At 64.2% G+C, this 11,949-nt stretch overlaps 1 protein-coding gene across 1 annotated transcript in view; it reads left to right on the plus strand.

Moving 5' to 3' along the window:
* The window catches only part of PLEC (plectin), a gene marked incomplete at its 3' end in the record, with an annotated part of 48,596 nt that extends 36,650 nt beyond the window's left edge, over positions 1-11,946 (plus strand). The window contains exons 20-34 of the mRNA XM_064407133.1: positions 853-957; positions 1,395-1,490; positions 1,571-1,696; positions 2,283-2,435; positions 2,784-2,938; positions 3,009-3,135; positions 3,215-3,398; positions 4,012-4,169; positions 4,665-4,843; positions 5,982-6,120; positions 6,210-6,566; positions 7,311-7,394; positions 7,505-7,609; positions 7,788-7,886; positions 9,466-11,946. Coding sequence (XP_064263203.1) covers positions 853-957; positions 1,395-1,490; positions 1,571-1,696; positions 2,283-2,435; positions 2,784-2,938; positions 3,009-3,135; positions 3,215-3,398; positions 4,012-4,169; positions 4,665-4,843; positions 5,982-6,120; positions 6,210-6,566; positions 7,311-7,394; positions 7,505-7,609; positions 7,788-7,886; positions 9,466-11,946 — 4,548 coding nt within the window. The remainder of the gene's footprint in view (positions 1-852; positions 958-1,394; positions 1,491-1,570; positions 1,697-2,282; positions 2,436-2,783; positions 2,939-3,008; positions 3,136-3,214; positions 3,399-4,011; positions 4,170-4,664; positions 4,844-5,981; positions 6,121-6,209; positions 6,567-7,310; positions 7,395-7,504; positions 7,610-7,787; positions 7,887-9,465) is intronic.
* Positions 11,947-11,949: the final 3 nt, after the last annotated feature.

An 11,949-nucleotide genomic window follows, 5' to 3' on the forward strand; every position in this document is an offset into this window, starting at 1 on the left:
ACATGGGTACAGGGATGGGCACGGACATGGGCGCAGACACGAGGATGGGTATGGACACGACATGGACATGGGGATAGGCATGGACATGGGCACAGGGATAGACATGGCCACAGACATGGACATGACATGGACACGGGAATGGGCATGGACACAGGGATAGGCATGGACAGGGGGATGGACACAGACACGGGCATGGGGATGGGCACAGACACCGACAGGGGAAGGACACAACATGGACATGGACACGGGCAGGGACACAGGGATGGACACGGGGATGGGCATGGACACAGGGACGGACATGGGGATGGGCATGAACATGGGCACAGACACGAGGATGAGCACAGACATGACATAGACATGGGCATGGCTATGGACATGGGGATGGGCATGGACACGGATGCAGGGATGGGTGTGGACACAGGTATGGGCATGGACATGGGCATGGGGATGGGCACAGAGACGGATGCAGGGATGGGTGTGGACAAGGACACAGAGATGGGCATGGCCATGACATGGACATGCATGTGGGCAGACACGCATGGCGGACACAGCTGCTCCATGTGGACACACCCATGGATACACATGTGTGCCATCCCCACACATGGACATGCACACGGCTGTGTCACGTGGTCCCCTCCCTGCTCTGCAGCACTGAGCCCCCGTGTGTCCCCCACACCCAGAACCCCCAGAACCCTCTGAGCACCCCCAGAGCCCCCCTTGCACACACAGCCCCAGGTAATCACACACACAGAGCTGTGCACACGTGTGTGAGCCCTGAACCCTGCCCTGTACACGTGTGTGAGCCCTGCCCCCCCACCCTGCACACGTGTGTGAGCGCTGCCCCCGCCCCAGGCGCTGATGCGGGAGCTGGAGCTGCGGGAGCGGCGGATCCAGGAGCTGCGGACCACGGGCGAGCAGCTGCTGCGAGAGGAGCACCCCGGGGCGCAGACTCTGGAGGTGGGCGTGGGGCAAACTGGGGGGCATGACAGGGGCTGGGGGGGCTTCGGGGACTGGGGGATCTGGGGGGGTATGGGCAATCTGGAGGGGGCCTGGGGGTCTCGGTGACCTTGGGGGAAATGAAGGGGCTGGGAGAGTCTGAGGGGCACCTTGGGGCCTTGGTGGGTTGGGGAGGGGGTTCAGGAGGGTCTGGGCATTGGGGGGTCACTGGTGTGGGGTGCAGTGGGCACTGGGGGTCACTGGTCTGGGGTTCACTGATGTGGGGTACAGTGGTGTGGTGTGAGGGTCACTGCCTGTAGCACTGCGTATGCAGGTGTGAGTGCAGGCCAGGTGTGAGTGCAGGCCAGGTGTGGGTGCAGGTCAGGCGTGGGTGTGGGCACCTGTGGCGGTGCAGGTGCCCTTGGTGCCAGCCCCGGTGTCCCCCCCGCTCCCCCCAGGCGTTCCTGGCAGCGCTGCAGACCCAGTGGAGCTGGATGCTCCAGCTCTGCTGCTGCATCGAGACCCACCTGAAGGAGAACACCAACTACTTCCAGGTACGGGCGGGGTGCCAGGGCGGGGCCAGGAGTGGGGGGGAGGGCGTGGTGACCCCAGCGCTGACCCCTGGCCCCCCCAGTTCTTCGCCGAGGTGCGGGAGGCCGAGGAGCTGCTGCGGAAGACGGAGGAGACGATGCGGCGCAAGTTCAGCTGCGACCGCGGCACCACGGCCACGCGCCTTGAGGACCTGCTGCAGGACCTCGCGGTGAGGGCAGCCCTGAGACCCCCAGAGCCCGGGGAGACCCCCACAGTGACCCCCAGGGTGACCCTCCCAAGATCTGCAGGGTGACCCTGCTGCATCACCCTGTAGCGAGGGCAGGTGGGAGCGCAGGGGGACTGCCCAGGTGGATCCCCCCAGGATCCTCAGGGTGACACCTCCAGGGTGACCCCAGCCCCACGGCAAGCCCAGGCTGACCCCACGTGCAGGGTGACCCCAGCCCCTCGCAGCTCTGGGGTGGCAGCCGCCAGGATGAGCCCCAAAATCAGAGTCCCACAGCAGCCCCTGGGGTGTCCAGCTGCAGACTTCTGGGGTGCCCACCCCACTGCAGGCCCTGGGGTGACCCCCACACCCCATTGCTGCAACAGACCAGGGTGACCCCCCTGCCTTATATTCCTGACCCCTCCCCAAACTCCCTGGACACGCCCCAAAACCCCAAGAGCTCCCAAAACCTTTGGGACCTCCTGATATTTCTGATCTCACTCAAAAAAACTGGTACCTCCCTAAAATTCTGATGCCCCTCAACACCGTGGGGCGCCCCAAATCCTGAGGTGTCCCAAACCTGCCCCCACAGGAGCAGAAGGAGCAGCTGGCGGAGTTGGGGGCGCAGCTGGGGGGTCTCTCCCGCCGCGCCAGGACCATCGTGCAGCTGAAGCCACGCAGCCCCTCGACACCCCTGCAGGGCCGCCCCCCCATCCAGGCCGTCTGCGACTACAAGCAAATGGAGGTGGGGGACGCGAGGGTTGCGCTGGGGTTGGTTCCCCTGGGGAGGATGTGGGGAGCCATGGTGGGTCCAGCACCCCGCTCTGATGCTGCCCCAGCCCCGTGGGGGGGACACTGGAGGACCCCCCCTCTGGTGTGACACCATCCTGGGGACAAGGGGACACATGGGGGACCTCCCACCCTTCTCTCATTCTGCCCCAGCCCCATGGGGGGACACAAGGGGGGACACCAAGGGGCCCTCTGCCCAGACTGAGACCACGCCAGGCCCGTAGGGGAATACGGGGGGGACACTGGGGAATGTGGGAGAGACACAGGCGGACACAAGGACCCACCCTGACCCCCTGCCCCGCAGGTGACGGTGCACAAGAACGACGCCTGTGCCCTGGTGAACCACGCGCAGCCGCAGCAGTGGCGGGTGCTGAGCGCCGCCGGCAGCGAGGCCGTCGTCCCCTCAGTCTGCTTCCTCCTGCCACCCCCCAACAAGGAGGCTCTGGACGCCGTGCACAGGTGGGGACAGTGCCCCTGCACCCCATTCGGGCTTCCCTGTGTCCCCCTCTCTAACTCCACATCCCCACAGGCTGGAGAGCCACCACCAGCAGCTGCTGGGGCTGTGGCAGCAGCTGCACCAGGACCTGCGCAGCCTCCGCGCCTGGCAGTACCTGACCCGGGACATCCAGCAGATCCACTCCTGGACGCACCTCACGGTGAGTTCCTGGGGGTCCCGGAGCGGCGCAGGGGTCCCGGGGTTCCCAGCGGGGGCTGACATGGCCGTGACCCCCCCAGTTCCGCACGCTGCCGGCCGAGGAGGTGCGCCAGGTCCTGTCCAGCCTGGAGAGGCACTACCAGGAGTTCCTGCGGGACAGCCAGGACTCCCAGAGCTTCCAGCCCGACGACCGGCTGCAGGTGGAGCGCGACTACAACGCCTGCACTCACAAATACGAGCTGCTGCTGCGTAGCCAGGAGAAAGGTGGGTGCACCCTCTGAAGGGTGGGGGTCCCCAGGGTTTCCCCAGGTCCTTGTGGTGTCCCTGGGGTATCGCCATAGAGCTGAGCTGTCCCAGTCTCCCCCCTCCTCACATTGGTTCCTGGGGTGTCCCCAGGGTGCTGAGCCATCCCTGCATCCCCCCTTCCCACCATGGGTGCCAGTGTTGTCCCCACAGTCTGAGCCATCCCTGTGTCCCCTCTCCCTGCTGTGGGTCCCCATGGTGCTGAGCCATCCCTGTGTCCCCTCTCCCTGCTGTGGGTCCCCAAGGTGTCCCTGTGGTGCTGAGACATCCCTGTGTCCCCTCTCCCTGGTGTGGGTCCCCAGGGTGTCCCCTCTCCCTGCTGTGGGTCCCCGTGGTGCTGAGCCATCGCGGTGTCACTGCGGGTCCCCGTGGTGTCCCCGTGGTGCTAGGCCATCCCCATGTCCCCTCTCCCTGCTCTGGCTCCCCAGAGTGTCCCTGTGGTGCTGAGCCATCCCGGTGTCACTGTGGGTCCCCAGGGTGTCCCCATGGTGCTGAGCCATCGCGGTGTCACTGCGGGTCCCCGCGGTGTCCCCATGGTGTCCCAGGGCACTGAGCCGCCCCCCTGTCCCCGCAGGAGAGCAGGACGAGTCTCTGTGCAAGAGCTACATCTCGCAGCTGAAGGACATCCGGCTGCAGCTGGAGAGCTGCGAGAGCCGCACCGTGCACCGCCTGCGCCTGCCCCTCAAGGCCGACCCCCTGCGCGAGTGCGCGCAGCGCCAGGCGGAGCAGCAGGTGTGTGACACACGTGTGCCAGCCCAGGGGAGCTGTCACGGTGGATCCCTGCAAGATCCACCTCCAGGGTGACCCCAGCCCCATGGCAGGCCCCACATGCAGGGTGACCCCCGCCCTGTGACACGCATGTGACATGTGCAGTGCGCACAGATGCCACCTCAGCGCCAGGATGGGCCTGGGGGAATGGTTTGGGTTGGAAAAATGCTCAGAGCCCATTGAGTCCACCAAGGCCACCCCTGATCACGTCCCCAAATGATCCACATGGCTGTAAAATCTCCCCAGGAGTGGCACTCCAGCCCTGCCCTGGCAGCTGTGCCAGGACAGCCCTGTGCAGGAGGAGTTTTCCCAATATCCCACCCAAACCTCTGCTGTCCACCAGCACGGACGGGCTGCAGAGCCTTCCCTGCTCTGCTCCTCCCGGGGTCCAAGAGCGGGAGCACTCTGTCAGGGGCTGGCCCTGGCCTCAGCAAGGACTGAGGGACTCCTTCCCTGCAGCAAACCCACCTGGAGCTGGAGGGCATCCAGAAGAACCTGGCCAAAGTCAGCGAGAAGACTGAGCAGGTGCTGGCGCAGCCGGAGCAGGCGGGCTCGGCGCCCGTCCTGCGCTCCGAGCTGGAGGTCACCCTGCGGAAGATGGAGCAGGTGTACAGCCTCTCCAGCATCTACCTGGAGAAGTGAGTGAGCCCTGGCACGTCACTCCTGGGCTGGAAACGAGCCTGGGCGGCTGGGAGGCCGTGGGGAGTCTGGGGAGAGCCAGCATGCCTTTCCCTTTCTTTTCCTTCCCTCTTCTCTTCTTCCTTTTGTTTCTCTTTTCCCTTTTTTTTTCCTTTTCCCGTTTTTTCCTTTTTCCTTTTTTTCCTTTTTCCTTTTTTCTTTCTGTCTTTTTTCCTTTTTCCCTTTTTCTTTTTCCCATTTTTCTTTTTCTCATTTTTCCTTTTTTATTTTTCCCTTTTTTCCTTTTTTTCATTTTTTCTTTTTCCTCTTTTTTCCTTTCCCCCTTTTTTCCCCTTTTCCCTTTTCCCCCTTTTCTCTTTTTTTCCTTTTCCCTTTTTTCCTTTTTCCCTTTTCCCTTTTTCCCTTTTATTCCTTTCCTCCCTTTTTTTCTTTACCCCTTCTTTTCCTTTTCCCCCCTTTTTTTCCTTTTCCCCCTTTTTTTCCTTTTCCCTTTTTTCTTTTTTCCTTTTTCCCTTTTTCCTTTTCCCTTTTTTCTTTTCCCTTTTTTCTTTTTTCTTTTTTTTTCCTTTTCCCCTTTTGCCATTTTTTTCCTTTTTAAATTTTTTTCCTTTTTTCCTTTTTCAGTTTGTCCTTTTTTTCCCTTTTTCCTTTTTTTTCCCGTTTTTCCTTTTTTTTTTCCTTTTTTCTTTTTCTCCCTTTCCCCTTCTTTGGCTTTTTCCCTTTCCCTTCCCTCCTGGGTCTGCGGTGCTGCTCTTGCTGAGCTGCCCGCTCCCATCCCAGCTAATCCTGCTGCCGCTCCCACCCAGCTCCTGCTCCCAGCTGATCCCATCCCACTCTCATCCTGTTCCCGCTCCCATCCTGATCCCAGCTAATCCATCTGCTCCTGCTCCCACCCTGTTCCCGGCTGATCCCGTTCCCGGCTGATCCTGCTCCCGCTCCCGGCTGATCCCGTTCCCGGCTGATCCCGTTCCCGGCTGATCCTGCTCCCGTTCCCGGCTGATTCTGCTCCCGCTTCCGGCTGATCCCGCTCCTGCTCCCGGCTGATCCCGTTCCCAGCTGATCCCGCTCCCGCTCCCATCCTGATCCCGCCTAATCCATCCACTCCTGTCCCCGGCTGATCCTGTCCCTCTGCTGCAGGCTGAAGACCATCGGGCTGGTGATCCGGAGCACGCAGGGCGCTGAGGAGCTGCTCCGCAAGTACGAGGAGCAGCTGAAGGACGTGCAGGCAGTGCCCGCTGACCTGGCTGAGCTGGAGGCCAGCAAGGCTGAGCTGAAGGTACCAGGGGCCCTGGGGGTGATAAGGGGACCTGGGTGGGGTGGCTGGGGACACCGCGGCCGGCTCTGACCAGTGCCCGTCTGCCACAGCGGCTGCGGGCACAGGCCGAGAGCCACCAGCCCTTCTTCAGCACGCTGGAGACCGACCTCGGCAAGGCCAAGGACGTCAACGAGCGGATGGTCCGCGGCCACAGCGAGCGGGACGTGGACCTGGAGCGGTACCGGGAGCGGGTGCAGCAGCTGCTGGAGCGCTGGCAGGCCGTGCTGGGCCAGGCTGACCTGCGCCAGCGCGAGCTGGACCAGCTGGGCCGCCAGCTGGGCTACTACCGGCAGAGCTGCGACGCGCTGCGCCAGTGGATCCGCGACGCCCGGCAGCGCCAGGAGGCCATCCAGGCCGTGCCCATCACCGACAGCCAGGCCGTGCGCGAGCAGCTGCTGCAGGAGAAGGTAGGGCTGGCCATGGGGCAAGGGGTGCTCCTGGGCATCCCCAGCAGGGTGAGGGGTGCTTCTGGGCATCCCCAGCAGGGTGAGGGGTGCTTCTGGGCATCCCCACCAGGGTGAGGGGTGTGCTGGGCCATCCCCAGCAGGGTGAGGGGTGCTCCTGGGCATCCCCAGCAGGGTGAGGGGTGTGCTGGGCCATCCCCAGCAGGGTGAGGGGTGCTCCTGGGAATCCTCCATGGGGTGAGGGGTGCTCCTGGGCATCCCCAGCAGGGTGAGGGGTGTGCCAGGCCATCCTCCATGGGGTGAGGGGTGCTCCTGGACATCCCCAGCAGGGTGAGAGGTGTGCCTGGCTATCCCCAATGGGGCAAGGGGTGCTCCTGGGCATTCCCAGCAGGGTGAGGGGTGCACCTGGGCATCCCCAATGGGGCAAGGGGTGCTTCTGGGCATCCCCAGCAGGGTGAGGGGAGTGCCCGGCCATCTCCAGCCATGGCATGTTGAGTTTTGCTCTTGGGTGGCTGCAGCAGAAGGGGGACTGTCCCTGGTCATGGCACGTGGGAGCTCTCAGCCATCCCCAATGGGACGGGGGGTGCTCTTGACCATTTTTGGCTGTAGCAGGGTGAGGGGTGCTCCCAGCCATTCCCAGCCATGGCAGGGCAAGTGGTGCTCTTGGCCATCCCTGGCCATGGTGGGGTGAGGTGGGCTCCTGGGTGGCCATGGGGTGCCCGGGCTCACCCCCACATGTCTCCCCAGAAACTGCTGGAGGAGTGTGAGCAGCACAAGGAGAAGGTGGAGGAGTGCCAGCGCTATGCCAAGCAGTACATCGATGCCATCAAGGTGGGCCCGCTGCCTGGGGGGCTGGGGGGGCAGCACAGCATCCTGCAGGGGGTGGGCTCACAGCACCGTGGCCAGGGCTAGCAGAGCTTTGATCACTCTCTCCTCATCAGGACTACGAGCTGCAGCTGGTGAGCTTCAAGGCACAGGTGGAGCCGGTGGCATCGCCGGCCAAGAAGCCCAAAGTGCAGTCGGCATCTGACAGCATCATCCAGGAGGTGAGGGGGGCTCTCACTGCCGCTGGCCTGGGATGTCCTGCAGCTCCTGGGGCGTGGCTGCTCACTGAAGGGGTGGATTTGGGGCTGTGGCACGTGGTCGTGCAGCCCCGTGGTTGCCGGGGTACCGGCGGGCCGCGGGCAAGCTCCCCTCCCTTGTGCTGACCCACTGTCTCCACAGTACGTGGACCTGCGGACGCAGTACAGTGAGCTGACCACGCTCACCACCCAGTACATCAAGTTCATCACCGAGACACTGCGGCGGCTGGAGGACGAGGAGGTAGGGAGCGGTGCAGGGCGGCATGGCCAGCTGTGTAACCAAAAGGAACGCAGCTCACAGGGTCTCTGGCCCCATCACTAACACCAGCCCACGGCCATGACTCCAGCCCTTTCACTGGTGGTAGCTCACGTCCATGAGTCTGGCCCCACCACTAACGCCAGCCTATGGCCGTGACTCCAGCCCCATCACTAACAGTGGCCCATGGCTGTGACTCCAGCCTTGGCCCCATCACTAACAGCGGCCCATGGCTGTGACTCCAGCCCTGGCCCCATCACTAACACTGGCCCATGGCTGTGACTCCAGCCTTGGCCCCATCACTAACAGCGGCCCAAGGCTGTGACTCCAGTCCTGGCCCCATCACTAACAGCAGCCCGTGGCTGTGGCTGCAGACCCATGACTAATACTGGCCCATGGCCATGACTCCGGCCCTATCACTAATACTGGCCCACGGCCTCTAGCTCCTGCTCCCTGCTGGGCTCCTGGGAGCAAGGCTGCTGGCTCTGCGTAGAGTGGGTCTCCGAGCCACGCTGGCTCTGGGCACTGGGGGCTCTGGTGTGACTGGTGGTAGGAGGCACTTCCCAGATACACGTAGTGCAGTCAGCACCTGCCTGCGCATGCTGCTGTGCTGGGCGCTGGCCCGCGGGGTCTGGCGCGGGGTAACCTCTCTAACTCTTGGTTTCTGCCCTTGGAGCCGCTTTGCCAGTGCTTTTTCTTGGGGAATATTTGTGTTGGTGGGGATCTAATGGAGGGTAAAAAACCAGGATGACTCTGGCAGCCGTGCACCAGGTACTCACTCTGCGCATGCCTTCTCCCTGCGGCACCCTCCGCCTCCCCCACGGCTCACCCTCTCCTCCTCGCCCTCCTCTACGTCTGTGCTGCTCCGGGTCCAGGGGTCCGGTGTGGGGTCTGGCTCCCCTGCATGCGCTGCCTGTGCCCAGGCCCTGCGGAGCGTGTGGCTGCCTCGCTCACAGTGCATGTGGTGCGTGCGCTGCGGCACAGCCCCAAGCCAGGCGCCAGCTGCGTTGGCCCTTTGGCAGGCCCTGCTCCCAGTAGCCTGGAGAGGGCTGGGAGGGGTTTGAACCAGCTGAACTGCTCTCTCCTGTTGAGACTTTCCCGGCAGGGAAGGCTCTGCTGGCACCGCCCTCGCACCGCTCCCCTCTCTTCTGCTCCCAGGCCGTCTCTCTCCTTTCCTCATGGCAGGGGCTGTCTGTGCCAGCCCCCTCGCAGGGGGAGCCAGGGTGGTGATGTGCACGCTGCTCGTATCGTCTTCATCGCTTGGGCTCCGCTCGCTCTCTGTCCCTTCTCTCTGGAACGCGGCTTCCTGCGCTGCTGTCTGGCTCCCGTTGCCTGTCTGCCTGTGCTGTCGTGTGTCCCCTGTCGTGCCACACATCTTCTGGAAGCTGGCGTCACCGGCTCGTGTGGTGGCCCAGGGGCCGAAGCCATTCCACGCGCATCTGCCACCCCTCGGCTGTCTCGGCAGTGTGTGCCTGGGCCAGCATCGATTCCACGGCGCGATCGCATCCCTTGTGATTTGTCTCTCTCTCCCCTCTCTGTCCCCTGCACCCTCTTTCCCCTCCAGAAAGCCGCCGAGAAGCTGAAAGAGGAGGAGAGGAAGCGGCTGGCGGAGGTGGAGGCGCAGCTGGAGAAGCAGCGGCAGCTGGCCGAGGCCCACGCCAAAGCCAAGGCACAGGCGGAGGCGGAGGCGCGGGAGCTGCAGCTCCGCATGCAGGAGGAGGTCACCCGGCGGGAGGTGGTGGCCGTGGATGCCGAGCAGCAGAAGCAGAACATCCAGCAGGAGCTGATGCAGTTGCGGCAGAACTCGGACCACCAGATCAAGTCCAAGGTGAAGCTGATCGAGGAGGCTGAATACAACCGCAAGAAAGTGGAGGAGGAGATCCGCCTCATCCGCCTGCAGCTGGAGAGCACCGAGAAGCAGCGGGAGAGCGCAGAGACAGAGCTGCAGGAGCTGCGGGCACGTGCCGAAGATGCTGAGCGGCAGAAGCGGCAAGCACAGGAGGAGGCCGAGCGCCTGCGCCGGCAGGTGAAGGAGGAGAGCCAGAAGAAGCGGGAGGCGGAGGAGGAGCTGAAGCGCAAGGTGCAGGCTGAGCGCGAAGCGGCACGGGAGAAGCAGAAGGCAGTGGCAGACCTGGAGCAGCTGCGGCTGCAGGCGGAGGAGGCTGAGCGGCGTATGCGGCAGGCAGAGGCTGAGAAGGATCGGCAGATCCAGGTGGCCCAGGAGGTGGCCCAGCGCAGCGCTGAGGCCGAGCTGCAGAGCAAGAGGCTCTCTTTTGCTGAGAAGACAGCGCAGCTGGAACTGTCACTGCAGCAGGAGCACGATGTGGTGGCCCAGCTGCAGGAGGAGGCTGAGCGGCTGAAGAGGCAGCAGCTGGAGGCCGAGCGCTCGCGGGAGGAGGCTGAGAAGGAGCTGGAGCACTGGCGGCAGAAGGCCAACGAGGCGCTGCGCCTGCGGCTGCAGGCTGAAGAAGTGGCCCACAAGAAGTCACTGGCACAGGAGGAGGCCGAGAAGCAGAAGGAGGATGCAGAGCGCGAGGCCCGCAAGCGCGCCAAGGCAGAGGAGGTGGCCGTGCGGCAGAAGGAGCTGGCGGAGGAAGAACTGGAAAAGCAGCGGGAGCTGGCAGAGGGCACAGCCCAGCAGAAGCTGGCGGCGGAGCAGGAGCTGATCCGGCTGAAGGCGGAGATGGAGAATGGGGAGCAGCAGCGCCTGCTCCTGGAGGAAGAGCTCTCACGGTTGAAGGGCGAAGTAAACGAGGCCATCCAGAGGAGGAAAGAGCTGGAGGAGGAGCTGGCCAAGCTGCGGGCAGAGATGGAGGTCCTGCTGGAGAGCAAGGCCAAGACAGAGGAGGAGTCACGCTCCAGCAGCGAGAAGTCCAAGCAGCGGCTGGAGGCAGAGGCCAACAAGCTGCGGGAGCTGGCTGAGGAGGCCGCCCGCCTGCGCGCCCTCTCTGAGGAAGCCAAGCGGCAGCGGCAGCTGGCAGAGGACGAGGCCAGCTGGCAACGGGCTGAGGCCGAGCGCATCCTGAAGGAGAAGCTGGCGGCCATCAACGAGGCCTCACGGCTGAAGGCGGAGGCAGAGATTGCTCTGAAGGAGAAGGAGGCGGAGAACGAGCGTCTGCGGCGGCTGGCGGAGGACGAGGCCTACCAGCGCAAGCTGCTGGAGGAACAGGCAGCCCAACACAAGCAGGACATTGAGGAGAAGATTGCCCTGCTGAAGCGCTCCTCGGAGAGCGAGCTGGAGAGGCAGAAGGGGCTCGTGGAGGATACGCTGAGGCAGCGGCGTCAGGTGGAGGAGGAGATCCGTGCCCTCAAGGCCAGCTTCGAGAGGGCCTCAGCTGGCAAGAGCGAGCTGGAGCGGGAGCTGAACCGCATCCGTGGGGAGGCAGAGGAGGTGCAGCGCAGCCGGGAGCAGGCGGAGCGGGAGGCTGAGCGGCAGCGGGCGCTGGCGCTGGAGGAGGAGGGCCGCCGGCGCGAGGCCGAAGAGAAGGTGCAGGCCATCCTGGCGGCCGAGGAGGAGGCCGGGAGGCAGCGGCGGCTGGCCCTGGAGGAGGTGGAGCGGCTGCGGGCCATGGTGGAGGAGGCGCGGCGGCAGAAGGAACTGGCGGAGAAGGAGTCAGAGCGGCAGATCCAGCTGGCACGGGAGGCTGCGCAGAAGCGGATTGCAGCAGAGGAGAAGGCACACCTGGCTGCCGTGCAGCAGAAGGAGCAGGAGCTGCTCCAGACACGCCAGCAGGAGCAGAGCCTTCTGGACCGGCTGCGTGAGGAGGCTGAGCGGGCCCGGCGGGCAGCTGAGGAGGCCGAGTTTGCCCGTGGCAAGGCCGAGCAGGACGCCAGCTTGTCCCGGCAGCGCGTGGAGGAGGCAGAGCGGCTGAAGCAGCGGGCAGAGGAGGAGGCGCAGGCCAAGGCACAGGCACAGGCGGACGCAGAGAAGCTGCGGAAGGAGGCCGAGCTGGAGGCAGCAAAACGGGCACAGGCAGAGCAGGCTGCCCTGCGGCAGAAGCAGCTGGCCGATGCCGAGATGGAGAAGCACAAGAAGTTTGCCGAGCAG

Source organism: Passer domesticus, unplaced genomic scaffold (assembly GCF_036417665.1).
Source record: "Passer domesticus isolate bPasDom1 unplaced genomic scaffold, bPasDom1.hap1 HAP1_SCAFFOLD_81, whole genome shotgun sequence".
Classification (NCBI taxonomy): Eukaryota; Metazoa; Chordata; class Aves; order Passeriformes; family Passeridae; genus Passer; species Passer domesticus.